Consider the following 25,437-nt stretch of genomic DNA (forward strand, 5'->3'; position numbering starts at 1 on the left):
TTTGCTTCTTCCTAGTCACACCCGGAGAACACAGTCCATACAGATCACTCAGAGGTGGTGTTTAGGAGAAGTCATCCTAACAAAAATTCTTGAAAGGTGAGCCAGATACATCTCCCTCACATACATATAAAAAAGTTAGCCATGGCTGCTTCTGCAACAGCGGCAGAAGTTTCACTGAGAATGAAGAGGACTGGAAGGGGAAAACAGATAAACATCCAGAGAACAGCAGCAGTACAAACAGGAAAAATGGGTTTCTGGAGATGTCTATTATAAAGGGAATCTGTGGTTCACCTGGTAAACCAATAACCAAGAGGATGAGAAGGTTTGGAGGTTCTGAAGAGTGCTGAGAACATCAGTAGGTCTCTCATCTTGGGAAGATAAAAGTTGAATCTACCAGTACTAGTCTTCCCGACTAAATCCACATGTATTTTCTGAGGATGGGTTGCTTACATGACTCCTGTTCCACAGCTAGATCACCTTTCAGAGAAGGATCTGTCCTTATTTCAATAGGATTTACCTTAATTGGAGGTAACATAAAATAATAATATAAAGTAATAAAAAAGTCTTCTCTGTATAGATATTGCAATGTACAGAATATCTTTTTATGAAGTTCCTTCTCAAAATAACAGTTGTCCATGTATATGTTCATACACTTATATTTGTGTATATTTATATATGTGTTTAAATAAGCTACATAGGCAGTTCTCAGTATCTTTTATTTTGCAGTTCAACTTTTTCAGTAGGAGTTGATTTCAAGAGTCATAAAAATACCATGCAAATGCAGTTCTTTCATTTTTTTCATATACCAAAGTTCTTGTTCTTTCAAATAATGTACCAGCTTTATGCTTAATTTTGCCTCATTTTTCTTGACAACAGTTTGCCAGCATCTTTTTCATTCTGGAGAGCCGAGTATTTAGAACTGGGTGTGTTTTTAAAGATGATATATTTCCTAGAAGGTTTTTTGGGCAGACTCTACAACACTGGTGGGTGTCTAGTAACGTATGAAGTATTTAAGAGAGTAGTGAATATTCTCCAGTGCATTGCTTCGCAGCATCTCCTGACTGCCCTCACCTGTCGAACTCAGAATTTACTGCTGCTGTAGCAGAAACAGCAGGACACAATACACGTTTTCACCTCATTACTCCAGTTCACAATCCAGAATATTAGTTAAGCCAACAATGAAGGTAACTTTGTGTGAAGACCCCAGACTGAGAACTAGAGAAGCTAATGCACCAGTGGACATCCTTTTCTGCTGGCTGTGCTATGGAGGGTGGTAACGTCCAGCACAAGGAGTGGGCAGACTGATAAAGGCAGTAGCATCTTCAAATGCCACAGCCTAATTATCCAAAAAGCATCTGCCAGAGTATGTGCTCCTGTGGAACGTGTCTTCGGTGCACGAGAAGATCTAATAATTTTCCCAGTGTGTCATGATACCAACATTCAGAGAACCCAAAATCACATGGGACCTTTTTCCTTCTCCCATATGGCAATAAATGCCATGTTTTCTTTCTAGTGTCACTCATGGCTCTTTCAGCTGTACAGTTTTCCAAATATCTCCCCCTCTCTGCTGAATCACTGCTGTATGGACAAGTGTTTGCCGGCACATGCGGTTCTGTTCTGAGCACTGCAACCCCCCATGCATGCGAGGGGCTCTTCACGAATGGGTGGGGAGCCAGGAGCTGAGCATGGCAGCAGGGCTGGCAGGGCAGGGGTCTCTCCATCCCCCAGCCTCCAAGTGAGGCCAGCAAGGCAGGCCTTGCAAGCCAGCACGGGTCGACTGCGGTTGTGGCACATTTGGGTGGTGTTTGTAGTTCAGTGGAGCAGGCTTCTGGGTAAGCGGAAAGGAGCAAACCTAATTTTTTTTAGTACCGTAGGCTAGTTTTGCAATGCTGTGTACAATCAGGAGAGAAGCTGATGTAGACATCAAGAACTTGCCCACACCTATCCTTGCACCATTTTAATGCAATCAATCTAAAATGATATACTTTTTTGGTATCAAAGTGGTAGTATACGGTGATATCTGAGTTGGGGCCGTTCTCTTGCCTCGCTGTCTTGCTTAAGTGCACACATACTCCCTAGACAAAGGTACCACCTGTACCATTACTGAGTGCTTCCCCCTAAGTGGTGTACAAAATGACATGGCAGGCCTGTGAGGGAAATGTCTGTTCTTTCACTGGCTGGTGAAGTGGTACTTTTGAGAGTTCAGGAATAGAGGTGATGATGAAAACACGCAGGAATTCATCCTTTCCATCTCTCTCCCAAAAGATTGACTTCATACAGTCAATTTCTGTTTATTGAGATAAAGATGTTATATAAAAGTCTTAGGTAGATTATAACATTTGTGATACCCTATAAGGAAGTGGGGGTCTGATTACACCAGCATATTTCCAAATCCACATGTAGCATGTTTTGTCCAGTTTGCATACATGTACGTGATAACAAATGGTACAAAAAAGTGCAGATCCATCCTATTCGTTTTGTTTTTATAAACCAGCAGCTGTGAAAGCCCATCATAGCTTTTTAGGAAGTTGCTAGAAGAGTATGTTATTTTTAAACTTTGGAGTTCCTACAAATCAAAGCATGTTTCACCTGGAGGTTCTCTTTTTTTAAGTAAATGTAAAAAAGTGTTCTTCTTTCTATGGGAAATCATTATTTCCTCTTTCGTGAATCATTTTGTTAAATTAGGAAAGCCTTGCAAAAAAGTCCTCATATGATGATAGTGTTTGAAAAATGTAAAATATAATTTAGGGGTTTTTTTTAAGATGAATGACTTTTTCATTGTTTTATTGCTAATAGCAAATGAATTTCAAAATCAAAGTAACTTGTTAGAATCCACATCTTTACACTGCTACTGAAATTGTGTTTTGATTTCTTTGACATGATCCCTGATTGCTGTGAGAAGAATCAGTTCAGTATTTTTGTTCTTAGATTCCCCCTCCTTTGTCTTGCAGCTACTTGTGGCAGATTCCATTAACAATTGCAGTAGGAAATACGAGCCACATCTCATCAGAGGCAATTATATGGGTGTCTAACAAATCAGGTAAAAATAAACTTTCCTCCCAGTGGAATCTCATAAAGCATACTTATGTTTTCCTCAACTGTTTCTTTGGAATTGATCCTAGATAATTGTTTAGTTGCTCTGCACCCAGTTTTAGCTACTTGAAATGAATTACAAAAAAAGGAGAGTTGGGAAGGGAGGGAGGAGTAATGAAGGATGAGCAACAAGCAAGATTTATAATTATCGCAGAAGTTAGACAGTATAATGAAAAGCTTTTACATAGAAATGTATACCTAAGTGCTAAGTATTTTATATTTAGCAACATATATCAAATCATTGATGAATGCAATTTACTTTATTGATTGATGAAAGTTAAATGTAATATTTTTATAGCAAAGCATCTGATAAGTATAACTTAGTAAATGCAAAGTATTTAGAATTCTGGCATTTTTAACTCCGATCCATAGTCTGAACCAGGGCTAAGAAATGTTTACTGTCATTAAAAAGTTTCGTTATTGATCTATCAAAGTATTTGTTCTCTCTATTAGATAACCAGATGATGGACCTCAAAAGTGCATTATTCCGCTTGCTACTTATTTTCTCCCTGCTCAGTTCCTACATGATGATAATAGTTACTGTCCTGAGGACAGCTAGGGCTAGATACCACTGTTTTTTTATCGCCTAAAAAAGGAATCCTGCCATAGAAATTTCATGAAATATTTCTCTATTTCCTTCCTAGCAGTTCATGCTACATCAGCTGACAGTTTTGGACTGGAACTGAAGAGAGTGAGGGAAGAAATGTGGAGACTTGAATAGAATGATTATATGGAAGGGAAAAGAAGGATCCATGCATCCCCTCAACACATGGGCTATAGAGGGAGAACTGACCCCTTCTTGTAAAATTAGAAGGGTATAGAGATTTCCCTCTGATAGAAATTTAACTGGAGAGAGGAAAGAGTCAAACCTGTGTGAGCCTGTGTTTTTTCCTTTTTTTTCTCTTTATAAGTCACTAAAAGATAATAGTCACATAGAGCTTAGCAGCCAGTAGGACTAGAAATAAATGGTGCACGATCAGTGGAAATCTGAGTATCCCAACTTTCTAGTGGTATAAGGTATGTGTTTCTTTGCCCTGATCATTTGCAGCCTATCAGAACATAACATGTTTTACGCTGCTCCCATGATATAATGGTCTAGAAATGTGCCTGGGACCAAGGCACTTTTCATACCTGGGAAACATATTTTAGTCAGAGCATACAGATGCTGCCTCACTTTGCAGAAATATATCGCATTGGTCATACTTTTTAATATTAACACCTCCGGAATACTTCAAAACCTGTTTGCACTTTCACAATCTGCTTTAGTGACCTGCTCTACTTTTGTCCTTTAGGGCTTAATTGAACTCTCATTGAAGTTAATAGACAGATTCCCACTGACTTCAGAGAGAGTTGATCATCTCATCTCATCTCATCTCATCTCATTAGGTTGTACATGCATGCCTCCTTCCCTTCACTCCTGCCTTGAAAGTTCAGTATATCACTATCATCTGCATTCCTCATTGCCTTTTACTTGCAGAGTGCTGTGGAAGAACAAGTCCATAAAACCACTTTTAAGATCTACTACTCCTATCGGAATGCCTTCAAGAAATCAACAAATTAATGATGGCCAGTGTGAGCAATGATTTTGGGGTGGCTGCTGTGTAGAAATTAAAGAGGAACCTTTCTGAGTCATCAGTTTCCTGTGTAGCGAATCAATGCCACTGTGATCTATTGTCATTATCCTTGTCCTTCCTCATTACTTTCTCACTCATTCACTCACTTGCAAGGATGTCCTCTTGCTTCCACTTACTGTTGTCTAGCTCAACATAAAAAAGTCAGTGAGAACATCCCTGGATGTACTCAGTGTATGATTCATTGTATGTGCGTTATGTATTGGGGCTGATACAGATGGTTTTTTGATACTCCTGGAGATTTTCTGCAGCTGGTATGTTTGTTTCATGGGGATGTGGGAGGGATTCTGAGACTGGAAAGGATGGTTTCCAGGATTGGTTCTTGTGGACGGGGAGAATCCTGAAGACTTTCTGTTGCGCAGAGGACACAGTTTCAGTGTTGTCCCAGCAAGTAGTCTGCAAGCTGGAGGTGAAACAAACTACTCCAGAGGGTATTTGGAAGATTGGGAGTGGTCACATTGTTCTTCAACTGAGTGTAATTGAGTGTGGATACTCAAATCAAATTTGGAGGAAACGCTGTTCATGAGGATGGTTTCCATCCCTCTTTAGGAAGGAGCAGGCGTTTCCTTCTTGTTGACTAAACTGCTGTGCTAAAGAAGCTTCCAGTGTAACCTGAAGAGTGGATAGGAGATGATGAACAGCTGTTTATTGTCTGTCAGGTAATACTGACAGCTGCCAATAATGAAGAGGGTCCAGGTTAATGACTACCATTATGATATCTTGGCATATCACTTACATTTTTCAATAAAATTAACCTTGTCTGTGTGTTATCTGAGAGAAATGAAACCACGGCAGTTTTGAAATAGCTACATATATGGATTGAAGTATCACAGAGATTAGTTCTTCGTAGTTCTTTGCATCTATTAAAAGAACAAAACGGCAAAAATGAGGACTAGTTCTAAAAATGTGTTGGGTAATAGTCTAACAATGAAGTATGTGAGCAGCTCTCTAATTCCTACCATTTGGATACTGTTAATTACAAGCCATTTCTCTGCGGACACAAAGCTGTTTTTTAGCTGTATTACCATGGTTTACCATGTTGTTGACTGAGGAGTTGAGCTAAGACAGCAGACAACGAGCTGGGGTGGCCAAGATTATGCAATATCTGCTCACAGGACAGCATGGCATATCAGGAGCTGCAGGTGGTAATGACTTTAATCACCTTAGCAAGATACTATAGATACACCAAGCTGAGTGGTGCGATCGACACGCCTGAGGGATGGGATGCCACTCAGAGGGATCTGGACAAGCTCGAGAAGTGGGCCCTTGTGAACCTCATGAGGTTCAACAAGGCCAACTGCAAGGTCCTGCACCTGCGTCGGGGCAAGCCCAGAGCAACCCCCAGTATACAGGCTCGGGGATGAAGGGATTGAGAGTAGCCCTGCCGAGAAGGACTTGGGGGTGCTGGTGGATGAAAAGCTGGACATGAGTCAGCAATGTGTGCTCGCAGCCCAGAAGGCCAACCCTATCTTGGGCTACATCAAAAGAAGCGTGTCCGGCGGGTTGAGGGAGGTGATTCTGCCCCTCTACTCTGCTCTGGTGAGACCCCACCTGCAGTACTGCGTCCAGCTCTGGAGCCCTCAGCACAGGAAGGATGTGGACCTGTTGGAGCGGGTCCAGAGGAGGGCTACGAAAATGATCAGGGGGATGGAACGCCTCTCCTATGAAGAAAGGCTGAGAGAGCTGAGGTTATTCAGCCTGGAGAAGAGGCGGCTTCGGGGAGACCTTATTGCAGCCTTTCAGTACTTAAAAGGGGTTTATAAGAAAGATGGGAACAGACTTTTTAGTGGGGTCTGTTGCGACAGGACAAGGGGGAATGGTTTTGAACTAAAAGAGGGTAGATTTAGACTAGCTATAAGGAAGAAATCTTTTACAAATGAGGGTGGTGAAACACTGGCACAGGTTGCCCAGAGAGATGGTAGATGCCCCCATCCCTGGAACCATTGAAGGTCAGGTTGGACGGGGCTCTGAGCAACCTGATCTAGCTGAAGATGTCCCTGCCCATGGCAGGGGGGTTGGACTAGATGACCTTTAAAGGTCCCTTCCAACCCAAACTATTCTATGATTCTATGATAGATTGCCATCAAGAAATACTCCTTTTTTGTGGTAGTTTAAATAACAATTTCCCAGGAGAGTACACCCCTGCCTTGCACTAGAGTTCACCAGGGATGGTTATTTGCTGATGGAAGAAGGACAAGAGAGAGAATTACCGATCTTTGCATCCTCTTTGCTACCATGTCTGTGACCTCATCAAGGTATTGTGGGATGCCAATTGGCATTTTCATGAGCAAGGGATAAGAGGCTGCTGTCCAGTCTTGTGAGAGCCACTGAATGTAGGATGCTTGGGTTGCTGCTCTCTACTCATCCTGGCCGGTCTGGTTACATACTAGAGATAGTGAGGCATGCGAATCGCTGATTGTTCAATATGCTCAGCAGGATTAGTTCAGGTCATTGCAGATCATCCCAGCTGCTGGCAGCAGAGCTCATTCTGTCCACTCTTTACAACATCAAAGTGAAGGGAAACACTGGAAGTTACAACTATGCAGCATCTTTTTGAGATGTAATTCATTGTCCTTTGCAACAAATCCTGTAGAAAGGGCAGTGCCAGGCTTTGGCAACTTGTCTGACAAAGTGCATAATCTCCAAGATGTTTCATATTCAATGTAGCTCTTCACACCTGTTTATGGAAAGTATGTAGTCATAGTTTTGGAAGGTTTTCATTTTGCAAGTGCTTCTGCCAGACTCCTTTCTTACCCAGTGAGCCATAGCATTTATGTAACCATTTTTCTACTCACCAGTTCGTATACCAGATGACCCTTTTACTGGCTTAGTTTGTCTGGGCGTGTGAAATGGAGCTGTCTCTTTTGCTCTCAGACTGCTGTACCACCACCTTTTTCCCTGTTCCTATAGCCATGGATGAGACCGTTCTGCTTCAGGCGAGTGACAGCTATTAAACCTCTGAAAACTAAACCAGTCACAAAGGAGGCATCTCATGGTTAGCCTTCCTACCCATGCTGAGGTCAGAGGCATCACACTAAGATGACTGCAGTGCTCTTTGTGCTACAGTCTTGCAGGTCTGCTGAACGATAGATTTCACTGGCACTGTGGAAATTATTGGTGTTACAAAATTCTGCTCTGTCATAGATCCAGGGCTTGTTTCTGTTTCTCCTAGATAAGTTGCCTCTTTTGAGGTTGCTGTAATGATGTATGAATGTAATGTCCACAGTGTTTTGGGATCAGCCCAAAATCAGTAGTGGGTAAAAAGTGAAGGACCAGCTTTGAACTCAGCCTGTCCCCACAAGATGACTGCTTAGCAGGGCTTGCGGGAAGGTGTTGGCGATTGCTGCTGAAGGATTACTAAGTGTGGAAGCACAGGCTCATCTGTTCTGCAAATCCAGGAGAAGTGACCTTAACCTCAAGTGAGGAGGTTTAGCTAGCATCCATTTCAAACAGGTGAGCAAGGCTTTGGACAAAGGCATACTTGCCGTTCCCTGGGCGTGATTGTTCTGGTGCTCAGGCTCCAGGTGGGAAACATCTCCGTGCGACTCAGCAAGTGCTGCTGAACTGACTAGCACAGCTTTACAGTCTGCCTCCCTGCCCTCTCCACCCCCACCTCCTGTACCTTGACTGATTTGTTATGTCTCAGGGAAATATTCTTCTGATGGACCTCTCTGCCTCTGGTAAAGTGACTGTCATTCAGACTCCTCTTCGTATCTCCACAGAATTGCCATGAGATGAGGGAAAGAAAGTTCAACAGGGCAATTGCCTTCCAAACAGCAGGTCCCAACTTACTATATTATGCCACCTCCTACTAGGTAATCTCTACTTTACCTGTACACCCCTTGACAGTCTGATTCTCCTCCATGAAGTGTTTTCGAGAAGACAGCTGCTTCTGAGCTGGGGTTTGCTGGCTGCCCACTGGGGAATAGAGCATTAGTGCAGCATTAGAAAAATACCCTTTCTTTTCCTTTCTGAGACTCAACTGCTGAGCTTGACCTGTGTTGCTTCCAGACTCCACTCTTTTATCTTTCAAAAGCAGGAGGAAGGGAAGCACTGTCAAGTAAAAGAAATATATAGGTCCTGCTTTACAACTTTTGTCAGCCATAGTGAGGACCAGGGATACAAGACCTGCAATCCTGGCATGATTTTGACAGAGTGAGGCAGAATCACTCCCCTTATCCCAACAGCTGAGCAAAGATCCTAACAGAAGACTGCTGCTTACATTGTGTATTGTCTTAGACATTAGCAGTTCCATCATATAGGAATGTTAATGGATGGAAGGGTAGTCTGAGGAAAGAGTATGTGAGACAGAACATGATCCTATTTACTGATGTGCTCCATTTATTGTGTTGTTCACGACACCAAAACTCTTTTTTTCAACGTGGAGCTATGGCAACATGGCAAGTGAGATGGAAAGAACTGCTTCTTCTTCTGGTTTGCCTTCTTCCCGTATGAAAAGTTCTTGCAAAAAGATTTGTAGAATTTAGTTTAAAGCCGGATCTTTTCACAAAATACTGTGATTGTGATGAAATTCCTCATGGAACATTTTCTTTGTCGGAAAAATTTCACTTGCTGTTGTTGGCATGAAATTGTGCTACTCTTGTACATTTATTTTTGCAGGAAAATGGAGTCAGTTCTCCCAGTAGGGATTCTACCAGCATAAACCAATTTCCTAGTACGCTAGGGGCTGTATAAAATGAAGAGTTAAAATAACAACTGTGAGTCTGAACACTTGAAACGGTAGCAGAACTGTGTTTAGCCCACGCTCTTGTCAGCATTGGCGTAGTGTCTTGCAGAGGGTTGCCCTTTGGCCAGACCTGCCTCACAAGGTGCTCATGTTGTGGTGCGGAGGAGCAGGCTTCCATCATTCCTGCTGGTTTTGATGGAGTTGAAGTTGCTCGAGAGCTGGGAGAGCTCAGAACTTCAAGCCGTGCGCAGTTAGCACCAGCTGGAGGACTGTCTCACACTTTCAGAGCAGAGAAAATGAGAATCAGACCCTAACTGATTTTCTTACTTCCAAACAAATGTTACAAAATCTAACCATTTCCTCCTAATGTCTCCTATATGTATGTGGCAAAACTGGAAGTTTCAGAGCAGTGTTATTTTCTGAGGCATCCAGACAAAACATGACCATGGAAAAACACTTTCTGTTGGAAGAAGATTAAAAAAAATTCCCTTTAATCTCAAATACAACTGTATATGTATTTTAGATTGAATTTTAAGAGGTGAACTAAAACCATCAAAGATAGATTTCTTCCCAAATGAAATCTTCGTTGTTGTTTAAAAAGTCATGAATGGTTTAATATAGGGTTTAACACCGAATAACTACCTTTTCCCTAACTATAATACTTTTAACAGGAAACTAATAAATGTGTTTGTGGTAAGTGGAGAAATTGCCCAGGTGTATTGAAATTTTCCGTGCTATAATCACCAAAAGAAAGAATTTCTTTTATAGGAAGGCATGGGAATCGACAGTCTCAAACATCAAATTCCAGTAAATTATATAGAACTATGTGAAGCGCATGCATCAGGCAGTCTCTTAAAATAACCACCTGTTTATATGAGCTGGAAAGGCATGAAAGATTCCTGTCCTGTGTTTCAGGAGAAGGTCAACACATAAGTAGTCTTATCGAAAAATAATAGCAAGGGGTTGTGGTTGGATTTAAACTGACCAAAACAGCAATAATGCCATTGAGCTTTGAAAAGATGCTGTTCTCCATTAAAGTAATATGTGTTAGAGGTGTTGCACAGCTGTTACTTGTGAAATAGGTTATTTTGAACTTGTCATATTTGACTGGCAAGTATCATTCAGTACTCTATTAAAGCATAAGTAATTTCCTCACTTCAGAAATCAAAATTTAATACAAAAACTCAAACAAGAAAAAATGTATGTAGATGTTTTATTACATCTGATTGAATATTTCCATTTAATGTATTTATTTACCCAAATTTTGATTCATGTGTGCTCATAGCCCATTTGGTACGCTTTTAGGTATCATGGAGGTGCAGGGATTAACCAGTTACAAGTAGCTGCTTTCAGCGATGGTGGCATTTAAAGGTTAGTTTGCAACAGAAGAGCATGGGCAGAAAGCAGTTCTGTCTTAAGGTGGTAGGATTTTCTGCCAGGCGTGAGCAGCCTTCTCCCGACCCCACATGGCAGTACGCCCCTGAAGATCCAGAGAAACTCTAAAAGTCGTCATTTCCCTCAGCAGTCTCTCCTAGATACAGAAGTGGGTATTTTTGCTGTTGCTCTTAAGAAACCCCCTAGGTTGTTAAGGAACATCACTGAGATTTAGGGGTGACAAGCTGTATTCACAGCACCACACTGGGTCAACTAAATAGGATGGAGTAGATCTAGATTCAAATTCCTTCTCTCCCTGTTTTACAGCAGATATTTGATCCAAATCTGTTCTAAGAAAGTGCCTTTATCACTATGCTGTGAATTGTTATGATCTTTTACAGTATTTCTACAATAATGTTTTTCTTTGCGTAAGATTCAGTGATTTACACAGGAACCAGGATTCAAGGCTTCCGTAAGTAGGCTGGAGCAACTGGGTGGATTCTGACTTCAGGTCCAGTGAACAAAGGATTTAAACAGAGGAGCAACTTCGGTATAGCAGTCTAATAGAGTTTGCTTAGGACTGAGCTATATAGCCCAGTGTTTAACAGACCCCTGTGGAAGGCAGGACACCCGGTGTTAAAATCTTGTTCCAAATCAGATGGCGTGGCAAAAGCAGCTTAGGTGCTTTGACAGTATGAACGCCTGGGAAGCCCACAGAGTTGTAGGACTTAATTCTGGTTTTCTCACTTAGTTCCATTTCTGCAGGATATATTGGCTCTTAAAGAGTGGGTCTGCTTGGTGCTTTATCACAGATAACTAAATGGATATAACCAATATTTTAACTAAAACCAGGGGTCTGGTTTTTTTTCCTCAATTGTTTTTATAGAATAATTAATTGAATTGGTGCAAGTCAGTTAGACGAACCCTAAAAAAGCAATAACATTTGAATTGAATAGGCAACAAGTGAGTTCTTCTGGGCTTAATATTTCTAAGAAGTGTATTTTTAAGAGATTTTAATGCTGTCAGAACTACCTAGGTGAGAACAGGACTTTCTTTTTTGATCCTGAAGCTTTTTATCTGAATTCATGTGCATTACACAACTCTGTGAATTTGAAGTTAAACATATAATTAGGTCTTTTCAGGATTGGGGTCTTGCTGCTCTTTGTATTTTTTGCCCCTTAATATAATAGTTATTTGTGTGTTTGCTAGAGCTATTTAGTCAAGGGAGAAGCACAACTTTCATTTGTAGTCCTAGTCATTTATTCTTTCCTCAGAAATTGCTTTTTTGTAAGAAAGGCTGAAACAAATCAACTTCTTTAGTAAGTCTAGGTATAGATAGTATGTGTAAATTGTTAAGACCATATTGTTAACTTTTTTCCCCATTCGTTACTTTCAGGGAATTCAAGGACACAAAAAAATTCCTTGATGGAATTACGTTTAAAACAAATTTTATGTATTTCTTTTTTATTTAAAAAAATGCATGAGAAGACTTCCCTTTGTCAACAGTATAAAAACTGATTTTATTATAGTAGAAAAAAATGTTGCTGAATTTTTAGGGAGTTCTGGTTCATGATCAGTGTTGTCAAAATAATTTACTAGATTGAAGGCTTCTTCAAGAGACATTGAAGCCTGAGGCTTCATTCCATGATGATTCTTTCTGTAGTGAAACAAGTGTGTGTTGTGAGTTCAGGGCGTTTTTGTTGTTGAAATCCCTAGTCCTGCAAATAGTTGTGGACTGCCTGACTGTACAAATACTGGAATAAATTTAGACTTTCATCCCGAAAGTGATTACTTAAAAAGAGGAGAAAGAGGACGAACAGGTTAGTTGATATAAGGTTAATTGGTCTAGCTCTAAAGGGGAGCCTCTCAGTGGTTAGTAGCTAGAAGCTGTACAACTGGAAATACTTTTAATTTAAAATCCAATATAAAAGCTTCATCGACAATGTGCAGAAACACTTAAGAATATTTTTTTTTTTAATCACAGGTTTAATCTTCTCTCTATAGCACATCCATTGAATTATTGGAGTTATGGTTGTAGAAAGCTATTTTAGCATGGCCAGAATCAGGATACCAGGCTTAAAATGGGCACCTCTCATACAAATACTATTTGCCAGAAACAAACCACCCTTGGAGTTCTCTGCGTGTAAAAGGTCCCCATAGGACTGTCAGCTGGTGTCTCTCTACATCAGAACAGATAAAGGAAATCATTAATCAAACACAATGTTTTTGTTAGTCTTCACATTAATTTTACTGCCTTCATGGATATTTAAAGAAGGAGAGAATTTAGCAGAAATATCTTTAGAATTTTTAAATTTAAAACCAAGTCCCCTTCCCATCTTGTTCTTTGTTTCCAGAACGCCACAGAATTCCTGCTTTGGAAGAGGCAAGCTGGTTGCTGGGGAACATCAACCAGACTGGCTACTTCAGAGTTAATTATGATATTAGGAATTGGAGGCTGCTAATTAATCAGCTAACAAGGAACCATAAGGTAAGCTCCTCTTCTCATCCCTAAAATCTGCTTTGATAGGTGAACCTCACTGTTTCATCACCCTAAATGGTTCAATTTTTGTGCTTTCCCCTCACAGGTTATCTCTGTCAGTAATCGAGCAGGCTTGGTCGATGATGCATTCAATCTAGCCAGGTATGTTTTCCTGAAGATAATCTATCCTCATACACGTTGCTGCAATAACTCATGCAATCATTAACTCAGCAGTTGAGTGTGTTTCGAAGTTAAATATGTTTTAAACACACTTTAGTTCTTTTACCCTCCCTTTTTTTTATGTATGGCACATAAACATGGTCTGTAGCACATTCACTGCTCTTGATCAATAATTGCCGTAGGGTATTTCCGAGTCTGGAGAGGTCTGATCAATTTTGCAGCAAGTTCAATTTAACACTTTGGAGATAAATAATCTCTTTCCTCTTTCTCTAATGAATGAGGGGTTTTTCTTCTGTTTCTCCCTAATGCCTTGCCTCTCCTTTTTTTATAATTGACCCTTGTGCTGTATTTAATTTGTGATGGAAGGCACCTTCAAGCTTCAGGAATTTTTTTTGCTCTGACTTGTGCTGTTATATCATTTTTCCAATATCTTTCTTTTCTTGTAATCTGCTAGAACAGACTCTTTTTCTGCATGATGCTTTTCACACAGAATGGAAAATCAGAGTTCCATTGAGCATTTCTGGAATTTACACAACTTTTTGTGTTTTACTATGGTCAGAGTTAATAATTAACACATATAGTGCTTCTTTACGAATTGAGGCAATGGAATTGTCCCCATTTTGAAATCAGGACATCCAATATATTGGTAGTGAAAGTGTAAAATGAGAGGAAGGTAGTGGAACATTTCAAACTTTTTGATTCTTGAGGTACCTGGGAACATTGCATCAGTAAAACACTGTGATGTCAAAAGCAGCATGAAAAGAATTCCTGATATTACTGGCTTTTCTGTTTGCTAGCGTATTTATAGCCATATTTGAGCAGGGGCTTGCAAGAATCGGCAGTACTGAGGTACATTTCACTACAAACAGTCACTGGAGATGTTTGAGATTCACACACAGTGTCACACAGAAATTATGGCTCAGTGATGTTCCAGCATCACTGCAGTAAAACACAGTTGTGTGCCCTATCACACTGTTCCTGCTGCCAGTGCTACACTGAATATATGACATAAACTAGTGATTAGCCCTTACTTAACAGTCCAGAGACGTAGTAGGGAAGGAGGCATCATGGGGAGAGAAGGAGTATCCATTTGCTTTTTGCACTGCCCTTCTTTCTTGCCTCGTGGCGTGTTCCCATTGGCAACAGTAAAGGACTAGAAATAGGTCATCGCTTCAGACTTCAGTGGACCGTGATTTGTGTACTCTCTGGATAGTAGAATATTGCGAAGTATTGTGAAATATCTAGACTATTAGAAGAACTACTAAATGTTCAGTAATGTAACAGTCTGTTCCAATTTTATTTGGTTTTGGCACCTCAGAGAAGTAGTGTGCAGTTACACAGAATCAGCGTGGCGCTTTCTTCTTTTTCCATGCACTGAACGCAGTCAGATGTGGCTAGACTTCCCTGAAAATCTAGACACTTGAAAAAAGCTGTTTCTTAAACTGGTTCATGTAGGTGAGTGTTTTTCTTCTGACTCAGTACTGGGCCAGTGCTCTAGCATGTCTTGTTCATGAAGTATAAAGACAAAGTCTTGATTAAAGGCCCAACCTGCATCGTCTGGCCCAGTTTTGTCTACCTAAACACCACCCAGAGATTAGATGAGTAATGCATTCCCCACTTGCTTTCCAAAGCAGTTTTATGGTGATACTGGCTCCTGCTGCTTTTTCAGAGGTAACTATGCCAGAGCGCTGTGAAGTCTTTCACGAGATTTCACGTTGTAAAAACTTGACTTTCTTTCGTTAACGATGAGCTGCAGCAGACTGCTGCTGCATTTGCTACTCATGCACCGTGGAAAAAAGTAGTTGAGCTAAATATTTACAGTATATACACATGTACACGCATAGATATTACTTATGAGGAAATATTCTTCCAGCAGGGATACGTAGCGTGATTCCTGTGTCTTTAAAATCTCTGCCCAGTCTCCTGTCAGTAGTATTACCTTAAGTACGTGCCTTACAAGCCAGTCTAGGTAGGGGAAAGATCTGCATGTTTGCAAACAGTAGATTTATGCTCTGTATTTTAAGAGTAGCAATAAGATATGTGGACTTGGCTAAACATCTATCATCTTTCCTATTAAAAAAACCCAAACAATTATAGTGATGCTGAAGTTAGTCTAATTGGCTAGCTGACTATATGATACCTTTTTAAGAAGAATTTGGTGGTTTTTGGTTTCATTTCCCCTCTCCCAGACAAAGAAAAACCAGGAATAGGCCTAATCCTTGCTCTGTTCCTTTATCAAGAGTAGGACTAGAGAGGCATTACGAGACTGTTAGAAGAGGAGTGTGTTGGGGGCAGGCCTCGACGGCAGAGCGCCTGAACTTCTGGGGGTACAAAAGCAGACGGAAAAGCTCTTGCTGGGACAAGCCATGAGGAACTGCCCGCTGATGCTGCAGTGCAGCGCAGCTGCCCCTGCTGTGTCGGGTGCTCCGACTTGACACAGCAGTGTTCCTAAAACAAGCTCCGAGGGCTGTCAAAATCACACAGACCCTTTCAATTTCCTCAGAAAGCCAGTGTTCAGAAGGCCACCATCAGTCTAAAATCAGCTTAGCTTTCCCCCTCTTGGCTGCGAGGCGCAGTGCAGAAAGTCTCTTCACTTTCTGGTGGAGCAGTACCACGGTTTGGATGTTAGCTGCCTCGCGGATGCGGTGCTGATTCAGTCTCGTCTCCGATGCACAGCATGTGTTTCTCCCTGACCATATAGTGTTACGTGATGGGGAGATGAAACGCGTACGATTGTCTCTGACTGTGACATGAGAAAAGGTGAGTAACCTTATTGACCAGGCATAGAGGTAGTAATTGGTAGTTTAGACCTGACTTCTGAGAAGACTGGCTGTTTTTAAGGGTAATTCAGTCCTCAGTTGTGGTCCCTAGTTGCATTGATACGTTGTCTTCTTGTCTACAACTATAAACATACACATTTAGAGAGAGAGAAGAGAACTCTGAAATACATACTTTTATTTTAATCCCTAGCTACTATTTTCAGTGATAAAATAATGCAAAAATGAAAACATAACTTCTTAAATGCTGGTCCTTTTTAAAAGAATGTCTAACATAAACAGTTCTTTTTACTGTACTAAAGAGACTGTATTTCTTCAAAATACCCCATCCTTCTTAGAAACTTCTGAAGTACTCCCTAGTGCAGTGTTGAACTTGATACAGATAATCTCCATTCCACACCAGAAGGGTTTGACTCAATTTTTCCACTGTCCTTATGTGGTATGTCCTAATATGATATTTCTATGTAGTTTTACTGCTAATTGATTTTGTTTGTGGAACAAGTACAGGTCCTATCTTTGGTAAAATCTAATAATATTTAGATCTGGAGAAAGATGAAAAAATTGCTCATATAAATTATTTTGGAGCACCACATTTTATTTTTTTTTTAAAAAAGATGTGTTTGATTTCATTCCTCCGAAATGTTTATTATCCTTTTACTGTCCAGCGTAATGATTTCTCAAAAAAACTCAACATAAATCAATTGGTACCTCCAAGGAATATTTTAAACTCTATAACTTTAATTTCATAAAGTTTTGCCCATTTTATATGGAAATACATTCCTCCTCCTTCCTTTTTGGTGTATTTTGGTTCCATAAAATTAATCAAGCAGACTTGAGTTGAATAATAACAATAAAAGACAGCTATAGCTTGCCCACTGTGTTTGAATTCTCGCAAGCTTGTTTGTTTTTCAGATTTTTAAGCGTAATTCTGTTCTCAGCTGTAGTACATGCACGCACCCTGAGGATCTGGAGAGCTGTAGCCTTGGCAGTAACATAGCTTATGGAAATACATGCCCCAAATTCTTGAGCAAGAATAGCACCTTGGCACTCTCTCTTCCCTTCTTCTTGATGATCCTTTATCTTTTGGGGATGTTTTATATGAAATTTGAAAATATGTTGATTGTAGTAAATGGGATGTGCTGACTGAGAAAGCCGAGAGAAGACAAATAGAACTGCGGTTCTCTTCTAAGCTTAAACAGAGCAGAGGGCGGTTCAGATAGCTCCAATAAGTAGTGTCACAGGAAATAACAAAGATCCTACTCTTTCTTGAGTGTGTCAGCTTCTCCTGTCTTTCTCTTTCCTTAGGAGAAGGGTCAGTTAGTGAGTACGTGGGGTGGGATGCCTCCCACTTTAGGCATCCCAAAGGTAGACCTGTAAATCTGGGCTTGTCACCTTGCAGTGTACTGGCAGTTAATGGAGAGAAACGTGCACCCGACCTCTCAATGCCACTTAACAACACAGGATAAGATAAATTACCCTCCTAATGTCAGGAGTGTTGTGTCACCCCTAGTTCTTCCTTGCTGGGCTCTAAATCTTCATATTCGCTTCCCCTCATTAAGCTGGTTGACTTAATCCAATATTATGTCAAAGAAAGAGGTCTGATTTGTATTCAGTGTTAATCAGCGTTGGATCAGATGTGACTGTGGATACCTATCTTACTGTCATCTAAAATAGTTATTGTTCTTTCCAGTTCTGGAAGAATCCATCAGTTTTGTCTCTTGAAACCTAATGTGTGTCTCATACCCCTTTGATCTTGCCTGCACCACAGTCAGCTCACCGTGCTAAGGTGGCAGGTGCTTGGTTTGCATGCCAGTTGCTCAGGAAACCGTTTTTTTGATGCTGACAATCTGTCTTGCTATCGATTAATATCTTGTCTTCTGTTCTGCGGTTGAAGATAGAGTGGTGGAGTTCCTCGGATACTCAGATTTTCCTGACAGTTCCCTTTCGGGTGGGTGCCTATGCCTAGTGACAACGCAGTGCACGTCAAGACTACACTCATTGGTTGCACATTAACAAAGGCCAAGGATAAAACTTGACAGTAGTTTTTGCATATTTCTTAGCAGCATTTCTTTGATGTTTATCAGTAGCTTTTTCTTAACTGGATTCATGAGAAAGCGTGAAGTGGTGGTGTTAAATAATTGTTCTTCTGCTCCAGGGATGGGTGGCCATGCGGGAGTGCTGTCCATTCCCTCTCACAGATTAGGGGGAGAGTGAGCTATAGTTTCTTCAGAAAGAAACTATAAGGTTTTGTTAGGCCAGAAAAGCCTGGCTCTGTAGACTTCACAAATATAGGGAGCTGTGTCAGAAATGAACAATGACAAAAAGATACACCTTCAGAATTATCTGTGAACTAGGCGACTTCCCTGCTGCAGATGGCCTTCATGAGAGTTCCTCTCTCTCAGAATTTTCATTCACCAGGCCAAAACCAGGAACCTGGTGCAGATGTATGATGAGTTATGATGATTGTTTTCTTGCCGCTAATCAGTTCTTCTTGGGTTGCTTCTTTCCAAGCTGTGAGCTCTGCTGACTCTAGAAAACCAAAGTCTGAGGGTAAGGGAAAAGGCAGTACCAACCTACCGTTCAATATATAAACCCAGATTCTCTCCCTTGACATCAATTCATCTTTAACAGCTGGTGCATTTGACTCTAAGTTGATTCCAGAAGTAAAACACCGAAGTAAGCTAATACTCATTCCAGAACACCTTCTCACCAACTTGAAAAGAAAAATTCATTTAAAACTTAAGTCTCAGTTAAGCCTTTGAGATCTGGAAAATCATGTCTTTAGGACCCCTTGTTTTACGTTTTTCTTTAAAAAAAAAAGTGACCAAATCAAAGCCAACCCTCTCCTTATTCCTTGAGTTAATTCCTGGATGTGGAGTATTGCCACTGAGGCAAAAACATCTTGTCCATTCAGCTACCTTAGGCAGCGCCACCCCCCATAATGATTAGTTGATCTTATTTCTGGAAACTGAGAGTTATCTTGTAACCAAGCCTCTAGTTTATACGCTTCCACATAAAATCCAGAATTATTACTGCTAAATTGGAAGAATGTTTTCTTGATGTTTGTGGTGGAAATACGTGCATAACAAAATTAAACTATGGAGTTGAAGTGATCTTCATTGTTTTCCTTCTCCAGAGATTAAGATTTCATTTGTTGTAGTATGTTGTCTTCCAACATACCTGGGCTAATTGGTTCCATGTTATACTTGTTTGTGTTACTTAAAGTCCTGTTCAATGTAACGTCAGGAAAAGTCAAGGCATTTGAGGGCCCATTTAAAATTCTGGGGCCAGATAATAAGTAGGTGACAAAGGTAGAAGTTCTCACCTAGCCCAATTAATGTACTTCAAAATATTTTAAAATTTCAACAGCCATATCCAGGGTTGTTGACCTTGTTTTGCTTGAGTGTTCATAAACAATCATATAGGATCCATTTAAATGAATAAACTGCAGTTTAACTCCAGCCTTCATTATTACTCCTGATTGCATTTTCTGATAGTTTAACACAGAGGCACGCAACAGATACGTTAAGCAGCTCCCTTAATTAGTGCCTCCGAATACCAGCTAAGGGAATGAGTATTAGATCGATAGTTTGTATCACGCTTGATTAATAGTGGTATAGATTTACTATTTTAATAAATGAGGCCTCATCTTCAGCAGATGCCATGGTAACTCTCTTTCACTGTCAGGCAAATTTTGGTGATGGTTCACCAGCAATTGATTTAGATATGGCTTCCTACAAAAGTTGTTGGATTTCCTTTGACATAAATACTCTCTCAATGGGCCAGAGCAGCTGTGCCTTTTTTAGAGAAAATAGAAAACTACAAATATTTTAAGGTAGCCATCATTCATTCCATATGCTGCATGTCAGTCCATATGTTCTGTGACACATCACAGCCTTGATATCTGCTTTATGTGGAGATACACATTTCAGTTAATGTTTGCATATGTTCATACAAGAAGAATCAAAGCAATTCTTCAGAGTAAGCACACTAAAAGTCAATTCTGCTTTTGTAGTACGTATCACGTGCATCTGATCCTGTTGTGTAGCTAAGAGCAGTAAAGCAAATTGTACAGCACATTCCAGCGAAGTGCCGGTGCTGCAAGAGCATCCTGGACAATAGAAAAACCTGCTAAGAGCCGGGGAAGAAGTTGGAGAAGACTCTTCAGCACATACAAAAGAGAAACTGTAGATCTGAGTTCTCTGCAGATGTTTAGTGCAGGGGTTAGGTCTTGGTCTAGTATACATCTGTCCTGTAGAAGTGGGTGATGTTGTTAACCCACATGCCCACAAAATTTGCCTATGCTTCAGTTATTTCTGGTACTTCTGAGTAATTGTAGCAGTAATTGTTTTATCCTGTAAACAACATTAACTCTATTCTTAGCCAAACCCAGAATAAACTCTCAGGAAAACATGACTCTGGTTTCAAGGGAGTGAAAGAACGATTTTTAGCTAACGTTTGTTAGCCCATTGTCTTTTCACCCCATGGTCTCAGTCTGTTATAGTTCAAGCTAGTCTCTGAAGCCAGCTTGGTGTAGATGTTTCCACGTTGCAGTGCAGATGCCAGGGACTGCTGTGTAATGACAGGGGAGGGGAACAGTCTGCGAAATTTGTTTTGGGAACATTAATTAAACCAGGTCTGAATTACACTTCAAGAGAACGCTTAACTTGGAGTTTGAGGTTAAACAAGAGGAGGAGAGTGGCATGAGTGGAGCTTGCTGAAGGCTTCTTAGCCTTGAGTACTGGAAAAGGGGCTGAAAGGTGCAAATACGGCTTCAGGAATGTGTGTGTTGGTGGGGCAGGGGGAAGTCTTTGTCCAGCCTCACAACCTATGCCATTCTGCGGGGGCCCTATCCTCTCCTACCTAGCATACACCCGTTCCCTGCCTTCCCCTCACCTACAGACCCCTTTTTCTTCCCCGCAGCTGCCTGGTAAGCCTTTTTCTCCACCTCCCTCACCTGCCCTCTCACAATAAGCAGCTTTTTTTCCTCTTTACCCTTATCCCATTACTTTTCTTTCTGAGGGTCTGGCAGGACTAGTATGGAGACCAAAAGACCCTGCTGTTACCTTGGTCAAGGTAGCAGCAACAAGCCACCCTGAGAGGCTGGAGATGCTGCTCTAAACACCCTGCCCTTTCCCAACATCAGCAAAGGATATATGAATAAAAGGCAAGAACCAGCTTTTCTAGCTAGAAAGGACAATGCCGATGCCTCATCAGCATAAACAAAATAGTCTGCCACCTTAGGCTACTGACTGTTTTACCTGCAGTTTTGACCTGACTGCACCAATTTTTCTCAGAAATGATCCTACTTTTTGGGCTCATCTGATTGCTGTTGGCCAGGTCTGTTGTCTAGAGGAGGTCTGGTCTTTGTCAGTGTATGCTCTATCTGCTTGGCAGAACATACTGCCAGGGTGAACTTTTGAATTCAAAGTGCAGATTATAATTCCAAGCTTTTTGGTCTTCATTTGGTGATTTTATAAAGCAGTTTTTTAAACTGTAGGCTAAGGTCCCTTCGCTTGATAAAATTTAAGAGAAGTCTTGGGAATCAATATTGTGTTAGTTTAGCTCCTTCCTATTTGGCGAGAAGTGTGTTTTCCTCTATCCAGAAATCAAGCAATAAATGACAGGAAGGACCGTGTTATGAGTAAGGCACTGCACAGGGACTAGAGAAACCTGGGATGCTGTTTCTGCTATAGACTTCCTAGGTGATCTTGGTAAAACCACTTAAACTGTTTGTGTCTGTTTTCTCCTGTAAAATGGAGATAAGAGAATAGGTGAGGGTTTACGAGAATTTCAGAGAATCTTTTATTATAAATATGTTTATAGGAAATTGCTTTTACAGAAATAATATCAAATTCTGTAGATATTCTGGCAAACAAAATTCAGATTATATGAGTATTTGCAAGATCAGGCTTCTGTGCTTTCCATATGAAGTTTCTAGCTTTTAAACACATATTTCACTTGGCTGACTGATATGCAAATTATAAACGTTAGAACAGGAAAACAGAGAGACATGAAAATGTATTGTGCATAATAATAAACGAACTCAATTTTGAATTTGCTCAAACAACATAGATACCATTGCCCGTTGACAACTTAAGGAATAGAAGGGCTATTTCATTCTACCCTTCCCAACAAAATCATCAAGAAAGAAAATAAATAACACTTTTAATAATTGAGTCATCTGAAATTGACATCTATTAGCCTCTGAAATACATTCAAATTTCTTTAGTTAATTTGAAGTGTGTGAATGACACACTTCTCAAGAATCAGGGCTTCATGATGATGAAAAACATGACATACCTAACTTACTGCATAGTCTTTAATTTTCAGCAGTAAGATTATTCCTTTTCATCTTGCACTACTCTTTTTTAATTCATTTTTATTCATATGGGGAAGACGAAGAAAAGAGAGATACTGAACTCCAGTTCGAAGGAATTTTTGTTGCATTTTTACAAACAGAAGGGGGTTCTAAGTTCGGGGGTTTTTTCTGTTTTCAGCAAAGGTGGTTAATTCAAATTAATATTAATCTTTGCTTATGTGGCAACTCTAAAACTGTGCAAGATAATTTAAGCCACGTGATACTCTGATAATTACATTGAATTTGAACTATTCTTTGTAGGATGCTTCAAATGCTCTTGTGTGGAGTTGAATGCCACTTGAAGAGTTCTCAAATATTTTGCATGTAAGAAAACATACTAATAAGCAGGCTTCACTTAAAAGTGTCATAATCTCTGAATCCTTTGATGTTGGAGAAATTGAATGCTGATTAAATTTAGTACTTAAAATAAACTTGTAAGCCAAATGTTGCTGTTGTATTTATCACAGAGCAGATGTGCATTCCTGTCCTGTTTATGTGGAAGTCCATAGCTGGTACTAATCATAATGCCTCCATTAAGTCAATTTGGATGTCCTAGAAAAGCAGAGTGCTTATCTGGTCCTAAGTCAGACCAACCCTGGGAGTGGAAGATGAGGTAGATCATTCTCTGATACTGGAGATCACAGGGCCTTTTTTTACAGCTTGCCCATCAGTGTTATATGAGAAAACATTCTTTTTCCAACTTCCCTTGTTGAACATGGTTGCCAGTCACCATAAGTTTTTAATCTTTGACTTCCCAGTCTTGCAGGAGTTGAAGGTGAAATCTGTGACTACAAGAGTTAGTTTCCCTGTTGCATAGGTCGCCTTGCTCAAAGCTTTTTTTACGTGTCAGGGTTCAACATACCTGTTTTTACTCAGCTGCTAAAGAACTGCTGTTAAAGCACTAAGGGAAAGAATATCCTGAATACATCAGTAGGGGCACCAGTCCTTGGTAGGTCCAGAAGAAATGAATAGGGTTAGAAAAAGCCAAATACAGTTAAATGTGAATGTTCATTGGCACTAAGTTTCTCTGTGAATTATTCTAATCCACACACTTGACTTTAATGGTAAAAGAACGAATCAATGAATAAGAACCCTAACTTATTTTAAGCTGTCCCTTTATGGGTTAATGAGTATATTCTAATTATTCATGTATTGCACATGCACAGAAACAGAACTGAAGTTAATCTGAGTTCCACATCTATGTTCTGAAGAGCTGCGTTTTCCCCCTTCAAAATTATCCAGACAAAAAGCTAGTCATGTTTTACATATTTCATAAGAAACAGACGATGCAGGGTGAGTTTTAAACCAGCAGCAAGTAAATCACCTCATTTCCATTGTTTCAACAATGCAGACTGGTTTGCTGCCAGCTTGGATTTTCTAATTTTGATTTAAACACATGACTTATAATGACTTTATTGGGTGGTGGGACTAAGGGATTTATGGTGCACTTGTATGTGGGACTCTCATCGCTGTACAGCAACCCTGTCGTTTTTGTGACAGAGTCTGTTTGACTGGTGCTGGATTTATGATAGAAATAATTCAGAACAGAGTAATAATTTTCCCTTGGCAATTACACTACCATTTGGTATTTTGTCCCTAAGGGGAAAATGAATGTGCTGGGATCTGTCCATAAGTTCAGCAGCTCAGTGTAAAGAACAAATCAAGGTCAGAATGCAGCTGAATACACACTGGTGTTTCATAATATAATCTAAATCTCCTGCTTTTATCTGACTCGTTAAAAGCTCATGTAATTTAAAGATTATTTTTGATTGCTATGAGATTTTTAGTGGGAATTCTTTGTGAGGGATATTTCATTACCACGTTCAGTACTTTCTTTTTCTGTTCATTGCCTGTTTTCTCTGTAGCAATGGCCACCTTAGCAATTTCTTCAGTCTAAGCAGGGTAGTACCTTGCTAAGCATTGGTTCTTATGATATTATATAATATCATAAGCCACTTAATATATATATAACTTTTGAAAGGTCTTTTTCCACCTCTGCCCTTGTCATAAAAATGGGATATCACCTTTTCACCACAGTTCGTCAGCAGCCTCTTTAGGCGTGAAAAACCTGCTGGACCAGGATATTTGTCTAGAGGTAATTTGTCTAATAACTAAAACAGATCTCTTTGCTAGTCTGTGTTCCTGTTCTGTTCTCCACTTTAGTTCAGCAGGCGAATGTGAAATTAGGAACACAGACGATGAGACGAACCTCATGTGGTGCCATGTTTCTAACACATGTTAAAGTTCTCATGTGTAACAGTGGCTAAAGAATGATTGACATGCTGATAAACTGATGGATAAAGACAATTACATAAAAAGTGATAAAACAACCAAGGGTCTCAAATGTGATCTTTTTGGTTAAATTTTGCTTTGGTAAACATGTTTTTTAAATGACTCAGTATGGAGAAGGCTGGCTTAGAGCTGGCTTGTAGAAGCTCTTTTTTAAGTCTGGGCTCCTTTCTATGTGACCAGTGATGTCAGTCAAAAACTTCTAATCTAGAATACAATAAAAAGGGACCCCTGCTTTTTGTAGTTTATACTGAAGCTACATAAACAACCGTTCATTTTAGGACATGAAATGGATCTGTTGGTACTCTTCTGTGAATATTTACAGATCAAAAGACCAGAGTTATAATATTCTTGTTACCATGCCTCTGAGGAGTACTGAAATTGTAGTGCTCCTAGGATACCCATCGCTAGAGGTTTATATAAACAAAACTAGACAAATTTCTGTCAGGAATGGCATTGGTATGAACCTGCTTTGGGTAGGGGAGAGGCTAGATGAGTTCTTAAGGTGGCTTCCAGCCTTTTCATTCCAGATCCTATAGGTGAAGTTTTCTAAACTTTTTAACCTG

General features: G+C 40.1%; 1 protein-coding gene across 1 annotated transcript in view; it reads left to right on the plus strand.

Annotated features, from left to right (window-relative positions):
• TRHDE (thyrotropin releasing hormone degrading enzyme) overlaps positions 1 to 25,437 on the plus strand; it is a 218,084-nt gene that overhangs the window by 157,989 nt on the left and 34,658 nt on the right. Inside the window, exons 10-12 of the mRNA XM_075150062.1 lie at positions 2,952 to 3,040; positions 13,140 to 13,273; positions 13,371 to 13,426. Coding sequence (XP_075006163.1) covers positions 2,952 to 3,040; positions 13,140 to 13,273; positions 13,371 to 13,426 — 279 coding nt within the window. The remainder of the gene's footprint in view (positions 1 to 2,951; positions 3,041 to 13,139; positions 13,274 to 13,370; positions 13,427 to 25,437) is intronic.

Source organism: Calonectris borealis, chromosome 1, assembly GCF_964195595.1.
Source record: "Calonectris borealis chromosome 1, bCalBor7.hap1.2, whole genome shotgun sequence".
Lineage (NCBI taxonomy): Eukaryota > Metazoa > Chordata > Aves > Procellariiformes > Procellariidae > Calonectris > Calonectris borealis.